We start from the raw sequence: 12,387 nt of genomic DNA on the forward strand, positions 1-12,387 counted from the left end.
AGTTGGATCCTCTACGATTTGGATCTTAAGGTAGATCCACCCCTACCGTATCGAAATCCTTTAAGAACCAACTGGAAGAGGTTCAAAAATGCAGTAAACAAGAGGATAGGAGGGACTCCTATCCCTCAAATCACTCTCACGGAAAGCCTTGAGAGTAGGGTCATAACACTGGAAAAGGCATTTAGTAGGGCCTACAAAACGTCCTGCCCCATAAAATTTAGCAAAAAAACTCACCCTCCTTGGTGGAGCAGTGAGCTCTTAAAACTAAGGGAAAAATCTAGATCAACGTTTAACCTCAGCTACTCGACGGGAAATTGGGAATTGTATAGAGAAAGTCGGAGACAGTACAAGAAGGCAATCAGGGCCGCCAAAAAAGAGAGCTGGAGGAAATTTTGTTCGTCAATCGAATCCACTAGGGATTCTGCTAGGCTTAGCCGGGTTCTTTCCAAAGACCACTCTATGGCTTCTTGGGTCAAGAAACCTGATGGAACTTGGACTGCTACAGCAGAAGAATCGCTAGAGCTTCTGCTAAACACGCATTTTCCGGGATGCAGCCCTTACGAAAGGGAGAGGGAAAACATTAGGCGGAGCCAATATAATCCACAGCATCTTGCAAATGAAATCATTACGAAAGAAAAAGTTGCATGGGCAATCAAATCTTTCTCACCCTTTAAATCTCCGGGGCCAGATGGGATCATTCCAAAGATGTTACAGGAAACCTTGGACTGTATCCTACCATGGCTAGAGGAAATTTTTAAAGCGTGTTTAAACTTAGGCCATATTCCAGACAGCTGGAAACTAGTCAAGGTCGTCTTCATACCAAAAGTAGGTAGAAGAGGACATGAATCAGCGAAAGACTTCAGGCCAATCAGTCTTTCGTCTTTCCTGTTAAAAACTTTTGAAAGACTTTTGGATACGCACCTCAGAAGCTCTTTGGAGAGCTCTGGTATATCAACTGCACAACACGCATACCTTAAAGGCAAATCTACGGAGACGGCGCTTCACGAGGTTATCGGAACAATAGAGGGCTCTCTAGAGAGCAAACATTATACCATGGCGGCATTCTTGGATATCGAAGGCGCCTTTAACAATGTTAGCACAGATGCCATCCAACGGGCGTTGATAGACCTGGAGGTGGACAGTTGCATTAGTAACTGGGTCATCTCCATGCTAGAAACGAGGATCATCAAAGCTAATATGGGTAATATCAACATAACCAACAATAGTCATGCCGTAAATAACTGTTAAACAATTTGGTAACGAGGATGTGGCAACAAAATGGTGCGGAAGCGCTAGTTGGATTCTGGATGAATCACCACTCTAACCAACCAACCAACCAACACGATTTGTAAATGTTGTTGAGGCGTAAGTCTTTCTATGATGAAGTGTCAATGAATACTAAAAATAAAATATGTATTTAGTTTGACAGTAGTCACGCGTGATCTGTCAAAAAACCTTATTGGAAAAAGTAACTTCAATCCGATCACCCTTTTGTAAGGCAGATAACTATCTCTAAAGGAAAGTTCTAAAAAAACACCCTCTACATATATCTACTAGGTATTGGATGCAAAACTTCATTCTTATAACAATATTGACACCTGTCTGCTTTATCTCTTACTAGACTTAGAATTTGCTCTCTAAATGCAAGGCGAATCATCTAATTTCATATCTCAAAGGTTGTAATTATACAAATTTATAAATGAGACATGGGAGTTTTATGGGCCCTCTATTCATGATAAGAACTTAATTTAGTATTTTAATATTTACTCTAATTATCACACCTACATTTTCTTGTATAATACGGCCATAATTTATAAGGTGAAGGATTTTAAAACTAAAGTGCTCACGCAAAACCTGTCAATAGTTATACGTCCACACGATTGGGCAGCCGATTGCGGATTATCAGTGCTCGGTGATACTTACATACTTGGATAGATAATTGAAACACTTCAAAAAGTGCACTCAGTTTGTAAAGAAGTCAAATACTTAATCTGCTAAAATGTCAACAGCAAACGAGACAGTAGGAGCTATCGTCGACAAACTCAACCAATTCACATTCGGCACAATCGATTATATCGTTTTTCTATTGATGTTAAGTATTTCACTGCTAATTGGCATTTATTTTGGCTTTTTCGGACATGGTGCTGATAATACAGAGGAATATTTACTCGGCGGTAGACGCATGAAAACACTACCGACTGCTATTTCGCTTGTAGCGAGGTCAGTGGGACATAATACATATTTCGTAATGAGAGAGATTTAAAAAATAAAGTGCACTGATAAACTTATATATCTTTTTTGTCTTTTATCATTAGCCAATTGTCGGCGATTTCGATTATGACAATTCCAACAGAGATGTATTCGTTTGGTATAAATTGGATTTTCAATATTTTCGCGATAGTATTAATTGTACCGATACTCAATTGGGTCGTAATACCTGTGTTCTACAATAATAACATTTCCAATTGTTATGAGGTATGTTCAAAAAATATGTACATATGTCCATGTAAAACATACGCAAATGTAAGTGGAAATGAATCCTATTAATCCAATGGTAAAGAAGTGAAGAACTGTGCAAATTTACGCGAAACGAAATTTACTTGTTCGGGTGTTTTTGTGACATGGTTTCATCATTAAATTCGGTGACGAGGACATTCGGTTAAGAACAAATACGGCGATCTGGTGACTCACGTCCAGAGTGTACTTAAATTATGGGGGGAACACTTCTCGAACTTGTTAAATAGTGACAACCGTGGATGTCACACAGAAAGTGAAGATCCCGATCCATCAATCGTCGAATACAGGATTGTCGTTCCGCTACCCCGCCATGACAGGGTGAGAGTAGCGATAAGTAAAGAACAACAACTGCTGGCTGGGCTATGCAAACAGGAGCTGGTAAGGTGCATGCAACAGCTGTAATGCCAAATATGAGTGGATGAAAGCATACCTGCCGCTGAGAATTTAAGTGAGCTTTGCCCAATCTGTACCAAGTATGGCAGAATTCGTCTTCTAACTATCACACACAAGGTTCTTTCGAGCGTATTGTGTGAAATACAGAGACCCACCATAAAACAACTGATTGGACTTTATCAGTATAGCTTTAGACCTGGAAAATAAACAATTGAACAGATATTCACAATGCGCCAAGTCTTCGAAAAGTTTCATTAAAAGAGATTCGACGCACACCATTTTTTTCGGCGATTTTAAAGCCGCATTCGGCACCTCAAAAAATATGATAGTTGCTTAAAAGCCGCATTGTCTGAATTTGGTATCCCTGCAAAAACGAATGCGGCTGTGCAAGATAATGGTGCTCAATAGCAACAACATCGTCCGAATTGGAAAAGACCTCTCCGAATCATTTGATACCAAATCAGGTTTCAAAGATGTTGACTCAACATCGTGCGACTTCTTTAGTCTGATACTGGAAAAGATTGTGCGAGTCGCATTACTTAATTTATTATAAGAGCGTGTAATTGCTGGCGTATGGCGATAATATTCACATTGTCGGCCTTAGTGGAGAACGAGGGCAAAACGAAGTACTTCTCGAAGTAACCCACATCACTGCTGACAGTTATAATGTTGAAGTTGTAAAAGACTTCGTTTATTTAGGAAACACCATTAACACTGATAACAATGTCACCCTTGGAATCTAACGAAGAATCTCTTTTAGCAATTGAGTAGTAAAGTCCTCTCTCGACGAACAAAAGTAACACTTTATAGGTCTCTCATCATACCCGTCCTAAGAGTATGGCGCAGAAGCTTGGATGATGACAGCATCTGAGGGAACGTCCACATTAACGACGTCGACTATCGTAGACGCTGGAGCAATAAGCTGTATGAGGACAACTCGATAACACATGAGGGTTAATGTGCATATTATTACCTTTTTCTCATAAGTGAACACCTCGCTTAGGCGTTCAAATTTTTAAGTCCCTTAGGTGTCCGCTTAAGAGAGCGTACACGGTATATAATTGGAGCTTACACCCTTTTTAGAAGTTTGGCCTAGCTCCTCCTCCTATTTGTGGTGTGCGTCTTGATGTGGTTCCACAAATGGAGGGGTCTACAGTTTTAAGCCGACTACGAACGTTCTTATGAGGAGCTTTGTCATGGCAGAAATGTACCGGAGGTTTCCCATTGCCTGCCGAGGAGCGATTGCTATTAAAAAAAAAACATTCTATCATTTGATGTTTCATGCACGGAAACTCGAACCTGCGAACTTCCAAATGGTAGTCACCTTAATATTATATTATATAAATACAGTTCAAACCCAATCAGCCGCGTTGTATGCCTCTTTATGTAGACACTAAATTATTTTCTTATATTTTCAGTACTTGGAGTTGCGTTTCAATCGTGGCACACGACAGCTGCTGACTATTGTCTTTATGGGCACCCTGTTTTTAATGCTACCGATTTTCATATTCATACCTTCCCTAGCTTTTTCGCAAGGTATGTAATTACTATTTACTCATAATCATTCGATCATTTTGAAAAGAACTTTTTAACATATCATAAAATTTAACTTGTTCCAAACCCTCCATTTTAATGCGGAAAAATGCGGTATTTACGTTTTTTGGTCAAAGCATTAAGAATTTAGAATTTTCGAACTTAGAAAGCGATTTATTTTTGGAGTAAATTTATAATTGAAAGGAGCAAAGTATGGACTTCTGGATTCAACTAAATTTTTATTTTTTTTTTTTATGCTTAATGAAAAAAGTGTTTATTGTAAAAATAATTACTAAACTAACAACGTCCTGCATATTAATTCGACGAAACAACTTAAATCTTATATAATTAAAGAATGCTTTACTCCATTAACATTTAATAAGGTTTTCTAGAAAATAATCTACAGTCTTTGCGAACACGTGAACGACTTTATCATTGAAAATGATTTTGCATGCTATTAATCCATAAAATTTAAAAGAGAAACAAAATTTACCTTGTTTGATTTTATTTTTATTTCTATTTTAAAATATATTTTAAGAAATATTTTTGAATGTTTTTGAATTCGGTATTTCGTTATCACTCCCATCGTTGCTGCTTTCCTCGGCATTAGAACTTTTCAATTTTTTGGATAGTTGAACATACTCAGATGTTATATATTATAAAGACTAGCAAACCCGGCCCCCTTCGCTGGGCACACTAAAATAGAATAGATATGGTTTAGAACAGAAAATATATGGTTTTCATATTATTTATTTCTTTATTCTTTATTCAAGCGCTTGGCATAAACAATATTTTTTGTTTTTCTATTTGTTTTTGAGTAAATATAAAATATAAATTGAAAATCAGGAAAAAAGAAGATTGTTTTTAAATTTCAAATCAACGCATATGAATAAAGAATCGTCTTTTTTCCTGATCATCCATGAATTTTTCGTTTCAATTTATATGTTTTATTAAGCATTGGAGCACGAACACATAATTTCATTCGGATTTCACATTAAATTCTCAAATTTCGTAAGAAATTATTCACTGTTCCAAAATCCACTCCAAAAAAATGCACAAACAATTTTTACATGTTGTACTTACGTTTTTTCCTTATGGCATCCAAATCAGAAAGAAATATTGACACATTGTAATTCACACTGTCAATTTGACAGTTCAGTTCCGCCCCAAGCGTTAAAAAAGTAAGCGGCATTATGGCTGGTTCAAAAGAACCCGTTGCCAGTGCTCCGAATTACAACCAAACTTTACGAAGCCCATTGTCAATACTTACTTAACAATGTGCGTAAGTTTGGTTTAATTCGGTTCAAAGAAGCGGCGGGTCCACGTTTTGGCATATATTTCCAGACCCTAGTCATCAATAGGTATGAAAATTACCCCGTATTAAAGCACTTATCAACAGCTTTCATTTGATACCCATATTGTACATACACATCCGAAGGTTACCCGGGTCCACGTTTTGACCTATATCTCGAGCCCTATTTCCAAAATAAAATATAATCCATGTTACTCGTGGAGGATGTAGCTTTCGAATGGTGAAAGAATTTTTAAAATCGGTCCAGTAGTTTTTGAGCCTATTCATTACAACCAAACAAACAAACAAAGTTTTCCTCTTTATAATATTAGTATAGATTTAAATTTCAATCTCTCAGCGGAACTTAGCCTAATAGCCTAATGGCAGACGGTGGCGTTAAACGGAGTTAACGATTTAATTCGGAAATGTCTCAGGAATTAAGTTCAGCTAATACGGATTGACAACTAGACTTAATTCTCATAATTTAAGCAGATTAAGAGAGTTTTCGCTGCAACATTGCCAAAAAATGCCAGTTAGTACTATTGAGGATGAAAAATAATGAAAGTTTTAAAGAGAAGAACATGAAAGACTGGATGCAATGCCAGTTTGCACAAACACGTTCGAAATTATATTACATTAATTGATTTGATATTTCGGAGCAGTTTGAGAAATTGCAATTTAAGATTTCCTTTTATTAAATAATTCTTTCTTAGTATCAGGGCAGTTAATACCCCTATTTGATGCCTGCGGTTCAGCTTTTACTGACAAAACTATCCAATAAGCAAATCAGATGTAACAACTGTCTGTCACACTACAATTTTAATCAGAATTAACTGCGCCGATAATCCCGATTAACGCCGCCGTATGCCTAGGCTATACGAAATCAAGAAATAAATCGAAAGAGATGCCATTTTTTGTTATTTTCTTTGAACAACACAATAACAGTTGACGTAGTCGTGAAAAGTTGTACTTAAAATTTTGCACTTCCACCACTCAACAATTACTTTTACTATCTATTTATTTCTTTCCGACAGTAAGCGGGCTTAATATTCACTTAATAAATGCTGTTGTCTGCTCGATCTGTATCATCTACACTATGTTGGTAAGCCAAAACATCATCAGCCGATCATCTACACATATACAAGTACGAGGGTTGCCTTTTATATTTTTATATTTTGTGCCCAATAACGAAACCACAGTAAAATATTATATTTATAAATGTGACAATGACTTTATTGTTTTTAAAAATATTCTGATTAGAAGTAAATACACTTCTGCATTCCTTTAAACCAATTTTCAAAGCACTTTTGTCACTCAGAAGTGGATACCTCCAAAACGAGCTGTTTTAAAGTTTCAACAACTTCTTCAGGGATTGAAAAACATTGACCTCGCATTTTTATTTTTTTATGTTCAGGAATAAAAGAAATAATTAGGTTTCAAATCAGTGCTGTAACGTGGATGACCCATTAATTCGATATTTTTAGTGCACAAAAACTTTTCTGTGTGAGCCGATGAGTAAGAGCTCGCATTGGCTTGGTGAAAGATGATTCGTCTGTGACGGTTGGTTTTCGTTAATTCTCCAAAACTTCTGCTACACAAATGTTTGTGTACCACTCAGAACTGACTGTTTTAAATTTCTCAATTGTTACAGTTGCGACATGACCAGATTTGCCACAAAAAACAGGCGAACATTTGATTAGAGCTGTTTCTTCCGAGAACAACTTTTATTGAATTAAGTTCATCTTGGAGCACCCATACTGTCGATTGCGGTTTTGTTTCGGGCTCATATGCATGGATACAAGTTGCGTAAACTATTAATATGTAATAGCCGCTGGTTCAAACCGCGGCTAAATTTCTTCAACATTCCTTTACACCAGTCGACAGAGTCCTTTTTTGGGCACTTCTCAAATTATGCAATATCCAACGACAACAACTCTTCATCCAATTTGAATCTATGCTGCCCCACTAATGCCCAAGGATGCCTCTGTGTCGCGATATGCCACATGACGGTCTTGCGTTATTAATATTTCTGGCACAACAACCATTCTTGGACGAAATTTATCCTGCAAGGATAGACGGTCACATTGGAACTCGTTGGACCAGCGTTTCATAGGGGTTTAGTGTGGTGCTTTAACGCCAAAAGTCGAAGTAAGTTGATCAATGCACTCCTGTCTCTATAATCGTAATAAATCATCCGTCGAAAATTTTCACGTGTTAATTCCATCGTTTGGACAAGATTAAAAAAACAAAAAACTTTTCGATAGAAATATCGAATTACAGCTCACAACACATAGTGTAGCAAAGGCGCAAAATATGAGAGGCGGCCCTCGTATTAACTACTTAAACATATGTATATATATTTATGACATCTCAAACCTTTCAAGTATTTGAAACACATACTCGTAGGGCGGCATTAAAGCAATTGTGTGGACTGATGTAGTGCAGGCTGCCGTAATGGTTGCTTCCGTGGTAATTGTCGGAGTCTTGGGTGCAGTTAAAGTTGGTGGTGTGAGTAAAATGCTTAGCATAGCACACAAAGGCAGGCGCTTGGATGTCAGGTAAGTTGAAATTTGAAATACGGGAGCTTCGAAATGAATTTCAAGATGTCCAAAAGAATACTGGAAGAATGTCTGAATAGCCCTTGACCCGTTGTCTGCACTCGCCAAAGTATCAAAGACTGTTTAAAGACAAAATAGAGCAAGATTGTAAAATGTGAAAATTTATCTTTGCTAGATATCACAATGAAGGTGGTTTTTTTGGTTTGTTTTTGATGTAGAGCCTTGCCTCTCGGCTCAACGCACTAAAAATCCACCCCTGCTCCGTTTCCCTTTGTCCGTAGAACTATCTTTAAGTATTGCTTAGCGGAGGGGGAGCGGCGTATTGCCTTTCTAAATGTCTTGCACTAGGCAGAAAACGGCTACATCACCTTGGTGGTGTTGCCGTGCCTCCATATAAATTATGGAACTTTAACCTCAGAATGTGCTAAAATTTTCAAAATGCTTTAAAATATAATACACCTCAGCAGGCTTTGCACAATAAATCTCTTTTGGTCGCAATGAGCATTAGCCTAATAATAATAATAATTGCTTTTCTACGAAAATTTACGGATACGCTCCGTGCAACATAACTTTGTGATGATTTTATTTCCTCTCTTTCTTTTGACTCAAGCTTAATATCAACCAGATTGTTCACCTCAAGTGGTTTCCCTACCTTATTGCACAATCACACCTCTTCGGTTTCAAATTGCGGACAGACAAAACCAATAATGTTCTGCGTCTTCAAAAAAGTCAATTGCACGGAAGGTGCAATAAGAGTCGTCTTTAGGTCCGAATTTATAAATACTATATATTGGTGCTCTTCTTCTTCTTAATTGGCGCGATAACCGCTTACGCGATTTTGGCCGAGTTTAACAAAGCGCGCCAGTCGTTTCTTTCTCGTGCTAACCGGCGCCAATTGGACACACCAAGTGAAGTCAAGTACTTCTCCACCTGATCTTTCCAACGCAGAGGAGGCCTTCCTCTTCCTCTGCTACCACCAGCTGGTACCGCATCAAATACTTTCAAAACCGGAGCGTTTGTATCCATTAAGACGATATGACCCAGCCAACGTAGCCGCTGGATCTTTATTCGCTGCGCTATGTCTATGTCGTCGTAAAGCTCATACAGCTCATCGTTCCATCGTCTGCGATATTCGCCGTTGCCAACGTGCAAAGGTCCAAAAATCTTCCGCATAATCTTTCTCTCCAAGCGTCGCTTCATCGGATGTTGTCATCGTCCAAGCTTCTGCGCCATACGTTAGGACGGGCATGATGAGAGTCTTGTAGAGTGTTAGTTTTTCCTCTTGGAGGTATTTTTTCCAACAGGGTTGATTTTACAGATCACGCGTGACTACTGCCAAACTATTATATATATATATAATTGGTGCATATCCCCTTTTTTGGTGTTTGGCCGAGCTCCTCCTCCTATTTATGATGCGGGTCTTGATGTTGTTCCACAAATGTCCGAATTTATGCAAATAAAATTTGAAGCATTCGTATCCCGTCAATGTTTGGGAAGGTGGAAATCCACTTCACAATGTCTCATCTGTCTAGCCAATTTCGTGCGGTAGGAATCCAACAAGAGGTCCAACGTCCGTTCGGCGAATCGCTCTGCCATCTCTGCCAACAACTCTCCTTCACTGTTTTGACGACTCTCCTTATTTTTTGAAGATGTAGCCATCTCCCTCAGCAAAATGTCTACTGAGCAATCCCAGATATTATAAGCGCAGCTTCCTCTGATCTTATACTGCAAAGCCGGGTACAAAGATCTCATTTCGCGTGCATATGGGTTTTTGTTCTTGTAAATAAACTTTTAAAGCCTTTGCCATCTTTATTTCTATTCCAGTTTCGCTTTTGATGCCACCACTCGCGTCACCTTTTGGAATTCTTCCATTACCTCTATCGTTTTGTGGGTTACTTATGTGGGTTTGCATCAGAGTTGTGTACAACGAATTGTTTCGCTGCCTTCACTCAAACATGCGAGGCATGCGCTCATCATTTTTGGTCTTGGCTTCTTTGTCATCATGTTTTTTACTTGTTTCACGGGCATAAGTAAGAGAATGCTATTTAAAATGTATACTTCCATATTATTTAATGCTTAATTTCAATTTAATTTTCCTCATTTCAGTTATGTATGCACTCTATCACGACTGCGATCCGATTACCCGTGGCTACGTGCAGAAACTGGATAAAATGGTGCCGTTCTTTGTGCAGGACGTCGTCGGCCACCTCAGTGGCATGCCAGGTCTATTCATTTCCTGTGTGTTTAGCGCCGCATTGAGCACCATGTCGGCTAGTTTGAATTCACTCGCGGGCGTGGTTTATTTCGATTACATCAAACCGCATGTAAAGCATACCGAAAGAAAGGCTAACCTCATAATGCGCGCTTTCATATGCGCTTCTGGTGTATATAGCATTATTAGCGGTTTCCTAGTGGAGAAATTCGCTTCCATATTACAAATGGTTTATTCAATTGGTGGCGTAACATTCGGCTCCGTTTTTGGTGTTTTTCTTTTGGGCATGTTAGTGCCACTAGCACATGGCAGGGTATGTAGAGATTGTAGTAGTCAATTAATAATGGCATTAATAATATTGTAATATTTTAGGCCGCTTTCTGGTCCGTCATCACAAGCATCATAACTATGTGTGTCATTATTATCGGTGCACAGGGTCGTCTGCACTACAATTCTTTACCGATGTCGGTGGAAAATTGTACTGCAACAAACGCCACTGTTTTGCTAAGTTCTACATCTACAATTGGCACAACACCAACTCCATCTATAACTGAAAGTTTCAACATTTTTCACCTCTCCTTCAATTGGTACGCCGTTACGGGCAGCATAGTTCTTTTTCTTGTCGCAATACCCCTCAGCTATATTCTGCCTGTGGAGCAGAATTACAAATTAAATTTGAAACTGCTGTCGCCTGTTTTACATCCATTCTTGAGATATGAATTACCGCCTACGGAGGAACTACCAGAGTTAAAGCCGCTTAATTTTGAAAAGTAAATACTTCAGCTTAATCAACAGTTTAGTTTATGTATATGTACATATATTTATTTGGTGTGCTATGGTATATGAAAAGAGCTAGCAAGCTTGAGCGAAGAAGAGTACAAATAAAATCTAAATAATCATTAAAAACTAGCTTAATTATAATTCTTGAAATAAATGTACTCATGACGTTTTAACTTACTGCATATGGCGGCCACCGTAGCCGAATGGATTTATGAGTGACTAGTATTCGGTATGTCTACGCGTATTGGATAGCAGGTTGCGATTGACAATTACGAGATCGGCGTAGTCAAGGACTTTGTTTACCTAAAATCCAGCATTAACACCAACAACAACCAATCTCTCTACCAATCACTCATCCTTTCGGTCTTACTATATGGCGCTGATTCCTGGACATTGACGAATACCGATGGACGGTTATTAGGAGCTTTCGAGCGAAAAATTATTCGCAATATCTATGGTCCAATTTGAGTGAATGATAAATATCGAATACGATGGAACCACGAGCTGTACACCGACACCGACTCAATAAAGCGCATTAAAACTCAGCGTCACTTTGAGCAAATGGATAAAAACGCTCCACCAAAGTAGGTGCTCTGTTCGAAATGCTCTGGTGGAACTCGCAAAAAAGGACGTCCTCATCTACGTTGGAAAGACCATGTCGACAACGACCTGGCCGCTCTTGGTGTTTGTAACTGGCGTCAACGTCCGCAATGCAGAGGCGATTGGCGCAACATTTTGGTAGTGACCAGAACCGACGACATCGGTTGTAGTTGCCAACAAAGTCAGTAAGTAAGTATTCGGTAAGGCCCGGTTCGAAACCCACTGTCGACATAAAACACCAAATGTTGGAAAAGGTTTCTTTCTAATAGTGATCGCCCCTTGGCATGAAATGGCAAACCTCTGAGTGTATTTCTTTCATGAAAAGTTTCTCATAAAAAACCATTTGTCATTCGGCATTCGGCTGAGTTCTATCAACCAATAGGACGTCAAATTTTCGTCTTGCAAAATGAGATTTTTTCTTATCTCCAGACGACTCGGTCATATAGTGACTGTTGCAAAGTGCCGATGGATATCCAGCTTGAAGGATCACGATTAGCTCAGCA

At 38.6% G+C, this 12,387-nt stretch overlaps 1 protein-coding gene across 1 annotated transcript; it reads left to right on the forward strand.

Annotated features, from left to right (window-relative positions):
* The first annotated feature begins 1,885 nt into the window (after positions 1-1,885).
* Positions 1,886-11,302, forward strand: LOC129251570 (sodium-coupled monocarboxylate transporter 1). The gene is made up of 8 exons (XM_054890843.1): positions 1,886-2,220; positions 2,316-2,475; positions 4,329-4,446; positions 6,769-6,836; positions 8,141-8,292; positions 10,117-10,322; positions 10,399-10,817; positions 10,877-11,302. The coding sequence occupies exons 1-8, from the start codon at positions 2,000-2,002 to the stop codon at positions 11,276-11,278; spliced, it is 1,746 nt and encodes a 581-aa protein (XP_054746818.1). The 5' UTR covers positions 1,886-1,999; the 3' UTR covers positions 11,279-11,302.
* The last annotated feature ends 1,085 nt before the right edge of the window (positions 11,303-12,387 follow it).

Source organism: Anastrepha obliqua, chromosome 1 (genome assembly GCF_027943255.1).
Source record: "Anastrepha obliqua isolate idAnaObli1 chromosome 1, idAnaObli1_1.0, whole genome shotgun sequence".
Taxonomy (NCBI): domain Eukaryota; kingdom Metazoa; phylum Arthropoda; class Insecta; order Diptera; family Tephritidae; genus Anastrepha; species Anastrepha obliqua.